This window comes from Tenrec ecaudatus, chromosome 11, assembly GCF_050624435.1.
Source record: "Tenrec ecaudatus isolate mTenEca1 chromosome 11, mTenEca1.hap1, whole genome shotgun sequence".
Taxonomy (NCBI): Eukaryota; Metazoa; Chordata; class Mammalia; order Afrosoricida; family Tenrecidae; genus Tenrec; species Tenrec ecaudatus.
The window spans coordinates 11,339,521-11,352,951 of record NC_134540.1 but is presented as its reverse complement, the minus strand read 5'-3'; the positions used below and the strand labels follow the sequence as shown (position 1 = coordinate 11,352,951).

The 13,431-nt window shown below is 50.2% G+C and overlaps 1 protein-coding gene across 1 annotated transcript in view; it reads right to left on the bottom strand.

Annotated features, from left to right (window-relative positions):
* CRYL1 (crystallin lambda 1) overlaps nt 1–13,431 on the bottom strand; it is a 178,910-nt gene that overhangs the window by 3,987 nt on the left and 161,492 nt on the right. The window contains exon 6 of the mRNA XM_075563594.1: nt 6,598–6,703. Within this exon, the coding sequence (XP_075419709.1) occupies nt 6,598–6,703 (106 nt within the window). The remainder of the gene's footprint in view (nt 1–6,597; nt 6,704–13,431) is intronic.

Genomic DNA, 13,431 nt, shown 5'->3' with positions numbered 1-13,431 from the left:
CACTGTGCCACCCGGGCTCATCGGAGGGGCAAAAACAATGTAAATTCTTAAGGAAATGAAAGATTGGCTTCGCTTTATCTATCTGTTTATATATCTTCAGAGCACACATGATAAAGGTTGGAAGTAGACACAGTTAGAGTTGACTCCCAGTGGCGTGGCTGGGAGAGATTTAAGAGGAATCCCTGGTGGGGTAAACAGTTAAGCGTTGCACTGCTCTCTGGGTGGCAGTTTGCGCCCGCTCAGCTCCTCCGAAGGAACAAGGCCCAACACGCTGCCTGCACCCAGATCACAGCCAAAGTCTGCTGTACTGTCACAGGGCGCCACTATGCATCGGAATCTCTCCGAGGGACCCTCAGGGCAACCGCAGCAGAGATCCAAGAATTGAGTAAGTTGGAAGTGTCTCAAGATCTGGAATGAGAAGGACATCAACTGCATGTCCCTGGGTGGCACAGACAGTGAAACAAAAACTCACTGACATCGAGTGGAGGCTGACTTATAGCAACTGTGTAGGGCGGGGTTAGAGCCGTCCCTGTGCGTTTGTAAGACTGTAACTACAGGAGTAGAGGGATGGTCTTTCTCCTGAGGAGGTGCTGGTGGTTTCGAACGGCTGACTGTGGTGAGCAGCCCCGCCCATCACCATTACACCACTGGGGCTTTGCAGACGGTTATTCTACATTATTAGCCAGAAGGCCCACAATGTGAACCCGCCCATGGTGCCTCAGCAGACAGACGTGGTGACCTGCTTCTGGAAAACCCAGCCATTCAAAACCCTGCAGAGCAGCTCAACTCTGCACACACAGAGTCTCGCAGGGTCTGAAGCCATTCGGGAACTAACAACCCTGGGAAAAAGGCGCTGCCCTCGGGAGGTGGCAGCCTCCCTCCCGCCTCCTGCTTTAGTGGAACTCAGCCACCATAGTCCATTCTCGGACTGCACCTCATCCCTGGATGGCTTCACGTTTCTAGATCAATACTCATCTGTCAACTGGAGGTCACTGCTCCTGTGAAGTCATCCAAACCTTCTGGGGGCTTTCTAAAACATCTTCCCCTTTCGTAAAAATTGTAAGGTTTCACAAGGGAATCCAGGTCTCCAAAATCGTTTAAAACCCAGTGAAACTCTTTAGTGACAAGACATTTTCTAGAGCCCTTCCCCAATCTGTTCAGGAAACCAACGGAAGTCCCATTGAGTCCATTCCGGCCGGTGACATACATGCCAGGCTCTTGGGCCCGGCCGGCCTGTGGTTGGTGACGTTAGAGGCCCAGCCCTGCAAGTACACTTTCCCATGCAGGTTCCCAGGTTTGCAGAGCTGCCCATGTTAAGTCTGCAGAGAAGGCCAACTGCTTTCGGGGCTGACCGGGGACAAGTGCTGCCGAACATCTGCAGATGCCAGCTCTGGGCTGATCATCCTGTAAGCAGGCTCTCAGGCTGTTTGAAATGCAACCAGCTCGTGGTAGCTTACGGCCAAGAGCTGCCTTGTGCCTTGCTAGCTACAAGCAATGCCCACTTCGGGGCTTGTGATCAGGAGGGACCAGCCCCTGGGGGAGGACATCATACTTGGAATGGTGGAGGGTCCGTGAAAAAGAGGAAGATCCTAGACGAGATAGACTGCCGCTGTGTCTGCCACAATGGGCTCAAGCATAAGAACAATTGTGAGGATGGTGCAGGACTGGGGGGTGCTCCGTTTTGTTGGGCACAGTGCTTCTGTGAGTCAGAACCAACTCGACGGCACCTACCAACTACGGCAACCATTGTATCTAGCGTGTTCCCTGCCATTGAGAAGAGAATGGAAGGAGGATCTTAGTTTCCAAGAACTGTGGCTTCTCTATCCCTTGAACAGAGCTCTAGTAGAATGGGAGGGTTCACGTTGGGGCTGCTCAACTGCAAGGCCAGCAGTTCGAAACCACCAGCTGCGTTGCAGGAGAAGGAGGAGGCTTTCTGCTCCTCTCAAGATGGGCAGTCGGAATTGACTGAATGGCAATGAGAGTGGGTTTCTGAGTTCTTCATCATGAAAGAACTCAGTAGGAATTGCTCGAGTTCATCTTGTTAGAGATGAAAACAGCTTCACCTTTTATCCAACTAGTCTGACCTTCCTATACTTTTTATCAAATTTCTCATTGCCATCGAGTCAAGGCAACCCATAGAGACTCTATAGGACCGAGTAGAACTGCCCCGTGGGTTTCCGAGACTGTCGCTCATTATGGGAGTAGGAAGTCTCATCATTCTTGAAAAGCTGACCTTGCGGTAAGCAACCCCGACCGCAACCACTACTCCCCCAGGACACTCTCCTATCAAATTTCATCTCCCTCAGATTTTTTCTCCTCTGCTTCCAAGTCTGCTCTGTTCTTCCAAAACCACTCACCTGAGCTTGGCTCTTTAGAGGAATTTGAATCTAAATTGTCTTAAGAGATGCTCTTGTAAGGAAAAAGAATAAGCCAAGATTCCATTTAGCTTATCTTGTTGCTGCTCCATGTGGAATCCCTCAGCTGCCAGCCCCCGAGGGTGGCGGGTCATGAGCCTGCAGTACACCCCGATGGTGGGGAGGCAGTAGGCCAGTTTCCCATCCACACTCAGGGCCAGGCCTGCTGTGGGTGATTCTGTCCTTACAGATGTGACACAGGTAACAGCAGCGGCTGAGTGAGGGGTTGGTCACCTGAGCTCCAGGTGTTCGGTGTCTCACAGAGCCCTGACAGTCACCCAGAACTCCATGAATCTGCCTGTGTTTAGGAGCCAGGGTTTCACAGAGGTGTAAGATCACAAAGGCCGCAAAGCACAGCGGGATAGGATCCAACTCCAACTTCTCCTCCAACTAGACGACCCGCCTGACCCCAGCGAGGCTGGTGAGGCAGAAAATGACCCTGGGCTCTGACCTCTCAGAGCGGCTCCGGGGACACTCCCTGCGCCAAGTGACAGCTCCAGTTGATGAGCCCAACCCGCAGGAGGGCACCTCAAGGGGCAGCCTGTGAGGCAAAATGGTCACCATCCACTTTGCCTGGAGGTGATCACGCCAGGCTCTGGTGCGTGATTACACAGATGGAGACAATGTGCACTGAGCCCCGGTGGCCTCCAGGCCCGAGAAGACTAATCATAAGAAGGCTGAGCCAGCACCTTGGCTGGCCTGTTAGTCTGGGGGCCTAGCAGAAACACACAAGCCAACCAGCCCATCTCCAGGTACCTGGCTCTGTAGCTTCTTTTTCACACATAGAAGCATCCTACACCCACTGCCACTGAGTTGATTCCAACTCAGGACAGAGTAGAACTGCCCCCTGGGAGTTTCTGAGGTTGCAGAAAGCCACATCCTCCTCCCGTGGTGGACTCAGATCGCTGACCTAGTAGGTACCAGCCCAATTCCCAACCCACGATGGCCACCAGGGCTCCTTAAAAGTACCTCGTCATACTCATTGTTGTTGTCTGGTGCTGTCCAATAGGTTCTGACTCATCCCGGTCCTACATCCAACAGAACGAAATACCACCCCTCCTCCCAATTGTCCCTACGTCTGAGCCCATTGTTGCAGCCACTCTGTCAGGCCATCTTGCCGAGGGTCTTCCTTGTTTTTTGCTGCCCCTCCTTTTCCAGGGACTGGTCTCTCGGATAGCATGTCCAAAGTAGCCCAGTCTGTATTTATTTAATGTTTCTCTCGCGTGCACTTCTGAATCTCGATAAGGAGAACAGAAGTTAAGAAATCTGGAAGCGTGGTGGCTTAAACAAACAAGGTCAAGCACCTCTATGAATACCACATGTGTCAGGGCTTGGCATGTGTCCGCCATTCCACAGAGTGCTTCCAACTGCCTTCGTTCTTCTTACACCCTGCTGAGGCAGTCACGGCTCTCCTCCCCCGTGCACAGACTAAGGCTCAGTGACTTAGTCACTTGTCCAAGGGCGCCCACTTCTCAGTGGGAAAGCCAGCGCATGGCCCAGGCAGCCTGGCCCGCCCCGTGACCCCACAGCCCCTGGGCCATGGAGGCATCTGTCCTTCATGGATGTCTCCTAAAGGGTCCTCAGAAGGTGATGCAAGTAAGCTGGACTTCTGTTTACCAGGTAATGTTTGTGAGGTTCAAAACAAATCCTAAAATATTTCCACGAGTTCGAGATACACCGACGCTTTTAAGGCTAATAACTACCCTTAACCTGAGACGATGGCTTTGTGAAAGCAATAATGGGGGGAGGGGGGAGGGGCGAGCAGCATTCTCCGACCTCCGGTCTTGATAGATGCCGGGTGTCACTGAAGGAAGCATGGGCATTTTCACTGATTCCCGGCCAGATCTTATAAACCATCTGACTCTGGTGTTTGGAATGCTCTGAAGTTGAAAACGACATCCGTCCACTATTCACATATCCATCCTATTAGGTTTTCTTATCATATCTGCTTTGTTTTTAAAAATGTTATGGGCCTCCTTCCTGTCTGCCCCAGTAGTCGAGCCCGGAGTTTCTGATTTCATTACTTCTGTTTCTATTTGTTTGAAAGTCAATGCTCTGCTCAGCTCCTTCCCTATTGGTTTCTTGTGATGCCTGGATTATCTTATTTTTCTCAAGAAGAAAAAAGAAAGGAAACACAGTGGTGATCAGGGAGTGTCTATGCACATGTCAGATGCTTAAATCTGTTCACTTTTGTGGTTCTGGTTCTTTAAATATTCAGAATCACGCAGGACTTTGTTTTAATGATCCCTCAAAACTCTTCTTCACATTTTTCATGTGGACATCTTATGAATAATATTCTCCTATGCACAACTGGCCATTCAGCCTCGAAACTCACATGCGACTTCTGGGAGAGACCCCTTCGCCCTTTTCCTTCAGTTCCTCCTAGCAAATGCTTGACCTTAAGGAAGAGTCAAGTTGAGAGAGATATGCCCTTGCTACGTGTTTGAATGTGTCTAGCCAAATGACCTCAAACCCCAAACTCTATGTCATTAATTGCTCTGATAAAAATTGACCAAACTATTGCCCCAAAGTCATGGAATTATAGAATCAAAACCAAGCCAACTCCAAGAGGGCATCCACTCCAGCTTCCTAAAGCAAAACAGCGGCTTCATTAAACCTCCTGGGCATGTGATCCACCACTGCCGCCATCTTGTCAAGGCAACCGTCCACAGTGTGGGTCTCTCTCCTTGGACATCACCGTCAGTTGCTAGAAGGTTCTTTCTGCACTGCTAACCCAAAGGTTATCGGGTTCAAATCCACCCAGCAGCTCCAAGGGAGAAAGACTTAGCAATTTGTTCCTCTAAAGATCGCAATCAAGGTTAATAACCACCCAACAATGGGCTCAGAGGTAAGAACAATTGTGAGGAGGAGGCAGGACCAGTGGTGTTTTATTCTGTGGGATATAGGGCTGTGATGACCCAGACCCTTTGCCTGCTATTTCCAGTTAGTCCTGCTGGTTCCACCCCCACAGACGACATCGACAGACAGGCTCACAACACATACACATCCCCCCCATACACACACAAACACATACACACTGGCCTCCTCCTTTTGAATTAACATCTCCATGATCAGTTTTTGCTGTTGGTTTTGACTCATGACGCCCCTATGTGGCCCCCGGTGGAACTCTTTGCGGGGTTTTCCTTGATTGCTAAGTCTTTTTCCCTTGGAGCTGCTGGGTGGATTTGAACGGCTACCCTTTGGGTTAGCAGTCAAGTGTTTGAACGATTTGTGCATCCAGAGCTCCTCTTAAATGTGGGTTCTGGAACAAAATACCACAGTCCCTTTCTCTGGCCTGCATCCATTCCAAACTTAATGATATTAAAGAATATAATAAAGGCATATTTACTGCACAAATGCATGGCAGCACAGAAAATGAAGGTCCCTTGCGATTTTACCACCCAGAGACTAACCTTTACGTCATGCACCCTTCCAGGTTCTGCAGTGAGGCGGTTTGTTTTGTCTTAATTTGACAGAGGTTGTATTGTGCGTCTGTTTTTCAAATATGACGTTTTCTTTTGGATCCCTGAGAACTGGGCTGACAGAGTTTCATTCTGGGAAGCTTCCCATTCTTATCTTCCTCTTTGAGTTACCAGATCACGGGCTCAGACACCACCCCCCCCCCCACTTCTCCCAAGCCCTTTGAAGTGCACTTCTCCTCCGTAACCTTCAGAGCTCCTTGGAAATATACCCCTCATTTCTCCCTCAGCTGCCTCAATGGGAAACCTGCAGCTGGCAGTTCACCCTTAGAAGGTGTGACTATGCAGGCAGAAGGGACACTGGGGCTTCAAAGAGTTTGTGGAGAAATGGAATGAAAAGAAAATTGATTTCCCCCCCCCCGCCCCCTCCTCATGAACTTTTTGAAGTCCGCTCATACAGCCAGTAGAGGTTCAGGGGATCAAGTCCCAGTTCAGCAGGGCCTCTTGCTTGCCTCGCTAAGCAACGTTGTCCTCCTCTTCTGGAAAATACAGCTGCACCACGCCAGGCTGGGTGGTCTGCCCGGTTGCATCCCACCAGCTGCCCTCTCTATACCCGGACTGGTTGCCCTGCCAGCCTGAGTCTGGGCCCGAGAGTTACTGATGGGATTCTTCCCATCCACCAATACAGAGAAGTGAACCCAGGCCGTCTCCATGCCCTTGGACCGCTGGACCCCCATTTCAGCCCCACAGGGAAGAAACCTTACCATCTGCGTTGAGGTGCATCGTCTCCAGGGGCCCCATGAACGCGTACCGCATGCCCAGTCCGTCGGACATGACCAGGTCCAGGTCACCGGGGGACACTGCCCCCTCCTAAAGGAAGGGCAGAGGCGAGTGGTTGGAGAGGCAGTTCCAGTTACCACCATGTTCAAGCTGACTTCCGTCAAGCCGGACCCCAAAATACCCTCCCCCGAATCAGTACACTGACAGAGTACTGCAAGACAAAGCTATGGTAGGGAAGTGATCTTGGGAAGAGAAGGAAGTTATGGAAGGGTCAAATACAATTTCCCATTTTCCACACCCTAAAGGGCCTTTCTCCCTTAAGGACCTCCTTCCGCTGCTTTCGACCTCTGCCCGACAAGCACACAGCACCGTACTTGGCTGCAAGAGCAAAGGAGGGCCAGGAATCAGAAGGTATTGGGCAGTGGTTCTCAGCCTCCTCAGACTGTGACCTTGTCATACAGTTCCTCATGTGGTGGTGACCCCAACCATAACATTATTTTCATTGGTACTTCATCACTGTCATTTTGCTACTGTGATGAATCGGGCGGCCCCTGTGAAAGGGTTGTTCAATCCCCAAAGGGGTTGCGACCCACAGGTTGAGAACCGCTGGTCTTCGGGATGGTAGATTGATGTAGGGGGTGGGAGGTGGGGGTCCTGAAGCAATGGAAAGAAGCAGGAAGCGGCTTTTCTGGCTGCACCCACCTACAGGCCTGGCCTAGTTAGGCTGCGGAGTTTGTGAGGAATGGAGGCTCTGCCATGAAACACAGCCCCGAAGGCTGGGCTTGTCTGCAAAGGCAGCCAGCCCCACACTCGCAAAACCAGGGCAAGTCGCTGCAACTTCAAGGCCAATGCCTAGCTAGGTTGGCATCTGTTTAACTGCCCACGCTCTTTCCTCAGCCTCTTTTCTTTCCCTCAAACCTCCAGTTGGGCCCAGGAGGGGAGGCCCAGAAGCACGTGTGTGAGGTGTCAGCTCACTGTAAGGCCACACCCCACGTGAGAATGTTTTCAACTTGGGCACTCGCGGTCACACATGGTGTTCTTGGCTGCTCCATCTTCACGAGTGACAGTGGAATCTGCGGCTCCAACTCTGGTTCCGAGTACTTCCTTCCACAGATAGGTCTTGCGGGGGGGGGGGGGGATACAGCCAGCTCTTGGCCTGGGGTGAGAGGGCACTGGGGCCTGAAGGCCAGCTGCCTCTGTGCCAGGCCAGAGGAGAGCTCTCCTGGGAGTCCTCAGTTCTGCCCACACCCAAGGGTCTGACGCCAGGCTCCCCCAGGTGGCGTGGGGTGGCTTTACCCTGGGCTATAGGGCAAAGCCATTTCCTTGAAAAGGCTATTTGTAACCCCACTTAAGAGGGTGGATGTGTTTGGGGGAAACCTTCATCTTCCCCCTCCCCCTTCAAGCCACAGCTTCATCCAGACCTGTGGTCATAGGGGAAGGCACCCTGCCCTTGGGCCCCTCCTCTGGAAGCGAGCGCTCCCTCTGCCATCCCTCTTCCTGGAAACCAACTGAAGAGTCCCCCAGGGCGCCCCTGTTGTGTGTCAGAATAGAACCACGCACCATGGGGTTTGCAATGGGATGTTGCAGAGGGATAGGGGTAGGTCCAAAAAGATTGCTATGAAATCACAGAAACCTTTATGACATAACAAAAAAAACCCCAACAACCCCCAAATCAAAAGGTGACGTGATGGTGTCTCCATCTGGGTCAACACCCTTCAGAAGGCAGGGTCCCCATCACTGACCCTCCTCTTCACACCACGTCACAAGGGCCTTGAGAGCTCAAGTCGTGGCCCTCTGCAATGGCCTCCAAGTATTGGGAACAAAGCGACATTTGAAGGGGCAAGACCGGGGCGGGAGGGCAGATGGGGTAAGGCCTCCAAATGAAACCCTCACAGGAAGGCCCTGGCGAGCCTGGCAGAGGGCAGGGGGCCCTCTCAGGATGGGAGGGCACAACATTCCTCCGCGCCGTTTTCCTGGCCCTTCCTCCCCGACACAGGCTTCCATTTTCTAACGTTGTCTAATAGGCCCCCTGATCATCTGTGTCCTTTGAGAAAAATCCACAAGGATTACCACTTTGGGGTTAAATACCCATGCAGTTGCTATCGTCTTCCAAGCTGACCTCTCTGGCCTTGAACTTGGCCCGGCAGCTCCTTGCTGACACCACTGTTTGACTTGGTCCTTGCGCTGGATAAATATTGGTAAATCAAAGATCCATCCCTGGTTATGATTCTTTCCATAAAATCCCGCTCATCTGCCTTCCCCTGGCTTAACTAAAAGACTGATGGAAACATCAGCTCCTCCAGGTAGCCGGTCTTGGCACAGCACTCTTGGAACTTATCACTCCGAAGGCTTGCTGAGGCCAAGACGGCCGCTTAAAATAAAAAATGCTTGACCAGGTCATTCATGCATTCAGGGAACACACGGAATGAGGGAGGAGTTGGAAGAATTTTTAAAAGAAGCCATTCACAAGGAGCACAAACAAATTGCCTACAATCAGGAAACTTCATGTTTAAGAATCACATGACTTCTAGTTTGGGGCATAGGAGAACGTGCTAAAATATACAAGACCGTACACACACACAGAGACCTACAGTCAGGGACAGATGACTCGGTCATCAAGGCATGCACGGGCTTCATTGTGCTTATTTACTGATGGAGAAAACCGTTCCACACCTTTGACGTGGAGAAAGCCAGGTAAACAATGTCATGGTCAAACCCAGGTGAAATCATTCACTGCAGATCAGTTCATAAGCACAATGAAGTCTGAGCTTTCCTAGTCTCCTGAAGCCTGTGCAGCTAGAGTTTACTGGTTTAACCCACCCCGCTTCCGGTTCAAAACAGGAGCAAAGCAACAAGGAGCCACCCCTGCAACCACTGCCTGGCCTAGTGCTTCTGCCCAAGGGCAGTCTCCTCTTTCCTTCCCGGAGGGCAGTGAATGCCCTGCTTTTGTAATCACCATTCTTTGCTTTTAGGATTTTCCACTATGTTCACATGCCTCGGCAAGTTTGCTTTTGCCTATTGGTTAATCTGCTGGTAAATGTGCCCTGTATGTTCCCGTTGGTACCGCTTTTCACTCCGCGTCATGATTTTAAGATGTGTGCAGCTGTGGTTGGTTCATTGCCAACGACCTTATAGAACAGAGTAAAACTGTCTCAGTGGGTTTCTGAAAGTGGAACCCTCTACAGAATTAGAACATCTCATCTTGCTCCTGTGGAGCCCCTGGCAGTTTCGAACTGCTGACTTTGTGGTTAGCAGCCCCATGCATAACCCATTATGCCACCAGGGCTCCTAAAGCTTGGCTAGAGTAGTAGGAGGTGATGGCATCTCCTTGGGGTTCTGGTCAGTTTTAAGTCATCCAACCACGTGGTCATTTAGATTGCTTACGGGAGAGCAAATTACTCATTCCACACGAATGCTGACGACGGTCGCCTCCTCTCACTTTGTACAGCAAAGCTGTCCAAGGCAGGGACAGCAGCAAGGAAGAAATCATCCACGGACGGATCTGCCTCCCTCCCCTCCTCGCCGGGCTCCGGGCAGGAGGGCTGGTGACTGGCCCTCTTCCCAGGCAGCTCCGGCAACTTGCTGAGGCGTCCCTGCACCCTGTGGGCTCCGGAACGCTGTGACCCGGACCAGGCAAGGGACTCCTGCAGATTCTCCTTGTCCTTTGTTTCAAGGCAACACCCAAAACAGCTGCCCCTTTTCATCCTCGCATTCCAAGCTGGGCAAGCTTGCAAAGACGCATGCCTTCCTACACTTGCAATACTACTTGCTGGGCTTCTTGCTTCTATCATGTTGGGCTTCGAAGTTTAGAGCCAACGGCAACAAGATTTCAAAACACCCCAAAAGATGAGCCACCTGAAAGCAGCTAGTGTTTTATGCTTAAGTGTGATCGAAGCCCCCGCCAAAGCCTTAGAAGGAATTTCCCACACTACACCACACAGGGGTCTGGGGGAGCCTGTATTTTCATGTCCCATATGTGCTTTGCTTTCTTTCTGTTTCATCCACAGAAAGGAAGCCAAAGCACTTGGCTGCTAACCAAAAGGTCTAGCGGTTCAAATCCACCGGCCACTCTCTGGGAAAAACAATGAGGCACTCAGCTTCCCTCGAGATGACAGCCTTGGAAACCCGGTTGGGCAGCTCTGCTCTGTCGGATAGGGTCTCTGTGAGGCAGAAATTGACCAGAAGGCAGCAGCTTTATTCGCCTGCTTCACGATGCCCTCTTTCTGTCCATTTGTAATTTCTGAAGGTGATGCTTTGGAGCTGGGGGTTCACCAACACGTTCAAGACACCGCCTTGCGTGAGCGATGGAGGCTGGTTCCAATGAGTAGGCCCCTCTGCGTGTGTCTCAGGTGGCACCCAATGGGACAATGGTTGAATGTTGTGCCCCTGCCCTGGTCCAAGGTTTGGTGGTCTGATTTCCATCCCTCGGCGCTTCCTCCATTGAGTTCTCAGGCCACACATCCAAAGGGAAGGCCCAAGTGGCTGAGAAGGCCCTCACATTCATACAGATCAGCGAGTGCCAGGAACAGTTAGTTCAAATCCTGCTTTGTACCACATCCTGAACGTCACTGGGGTGGAAGAGTCACTGGGGGGTGTGAGTGGTCAGGAATCCCCTTCATTAAAAACCTCTCCCCTTGACTTCCCTTTAGTTAAACATTGGACTTCCCATAGCAATCAGTCTTAGAATGTGCTTTGCACCTGGTATTCAGGGAGTAGAGACCCAGTCTGGGAGGAACACAGCAGCGAGGAGAAAACAATGCAAGGTAACCAACAAGTAATTGATCACTACAATGCAAATATATGTGTAACTAAAGGTATGGGGGTGTAGCAGAAGTTCAAAGCATGGTCCTTGCTTCCTGTATCATTCTACACTCTGCGCATAGAGTCTTTCAAGATTTCAGCTCAAGGCTTGAACTTGTCCTTGGACTCTTTCAGTTTAAGACATGCTGAGCATGTTCTTTACTTTTGGTTTTCTAATTCTAGGTCTTTGCATGCTTCGTTAGGATATTTGGTTTAGTCTTCTCGAGCTTCCCCTTGACATTTTCTATTCAGCTCTTTGACTTCATCATTTCTTCTATTTTCCTTAGCTACTCAAGGATTAAGAGCAAGTTTCAGAATCTCTTCTGACATTCCATTTTTTCCTGTCAGTAGTGTGCTTTGAGCCAAATTCTACAACACTCTACCTTTTAAGGTCATTGAAGACAAAATCTATGTGATACTGTGTGCTAGGCCAGCTTGACTAGAGAAACAAAGCCAGCGGCACTTACATATGTGTAAGAAAGAGCTTCTATCAAGAATGGATCCCACCCAGTCCAACTGAAGTCTGTAAGCTGGATACTAGTACATGTGCCCTCTTCAGACACACAGAGCCAGATATAATGACGCAGGATGCGGGAGATCGGGCTGGTGGAAATAATGGCAGGCCTTGAGCAGCACTCAGGGTGGCCAGCAAGGTGGAAGGTGAAGGCAGAGAGAGAAAGAGAAGGGCCGGCCTCCTGAGAGCTACATATCTCAGTCAGACCTCCAAATGCTGTCAGCAGGCTGAGACCTGATTGCCAGGCTAAATTCCACCCCTACACTTTTATATATCATCAAGTTGACATGAAATTATGTAACTACCATCTGTTCTATCCCTGAGGGACTTGAGCCCATTGAAAAGTGCATAAATGAAAATGTGGATTTGTGATTTTAGAAAAAGATTTACAGTCTTGGAAACCCTACTGATGAGTTCCACTCTGTCCTACAGGATCACTGGGAATCTGAAGCAATTCAATAGCAGTTGGTCTTCTCTTTAAGTGAATATGTGACTTCGTACTCAGGCATGCCTTTAATTATTCCTAAATATGCCACCATCTGTACATCAGTTTGTCCTACTGTGATGGCTTGGGTGTTGCTATGATGCTGGAACCAATGCCACTGATAGTTCAAATACCAGCAGGGTCACCCAAAGTGAACAAACTTCAGCAAAGCTTCCCGATAAGAACAGACTATGAAGAAGGAATAGGCTACCCACCGGAAACCTTCTGATAGCAAAGGAACACTATCAGATACTGAAAAACTCATGAATGGAAGCAGAACATTGTTAGCGGCAGTGCCAGAAGATGAGCCGCTCAGATCAGAAGCCACTCACACTACAACTCAGAAAGATCTGCCTTCTCAAAGTAGAGTCAGCCATCATGGCATGAATGCAGTCAACACTTTGGAAGTAAAGTCTTTGAGACCTTCTTTTGCTGATGGAGCACAATTCAAAATGAGAAGAAATTATTGAAAACAGAGCTTTATATCAAAGAGCAATTGTATATTGAGAAAACATCCCAGCCCAGTTTAGAGCAAGTCCATAAGTCCAACATCAGTCCATAGGTCCGATATTAATCTATAAATTCCTCTTCAGACTCACACAGCACATGTCATGATGCTGAATGCATGAAGATCACAGGCCGTGGGGGTAAAAAGTCTTGTGGATTCAGTGTTGGTGGAAGCATCTCATCATGGGTACAGGCCACCACATGGCTCTTCCAGCTTTCCAAGTGTGGCTCCTTAACAGGAAAGTGAAGCAGAAAGAGGTTCTCGCAGGGCTCAGCCAGTCTCTGCGTGACTTGCCAAGAGAAAAGCAGGAAGGCGAAAGCAGAGAGAGAGAATCCTCATGAGAATTTCCCAGAATCCTCATGAGAAGGCCACACCTATCAGGAGTCATCATCAGGCGGTGATCTGGTTGACAGGCTAGACTCCACCCTTCACTCTTAAGACCCTCAAGTTGACACAAGCTTATGTAACTATCTGGAACTGACTGGAAGAAATCCATCTTTGTGACCATTCCA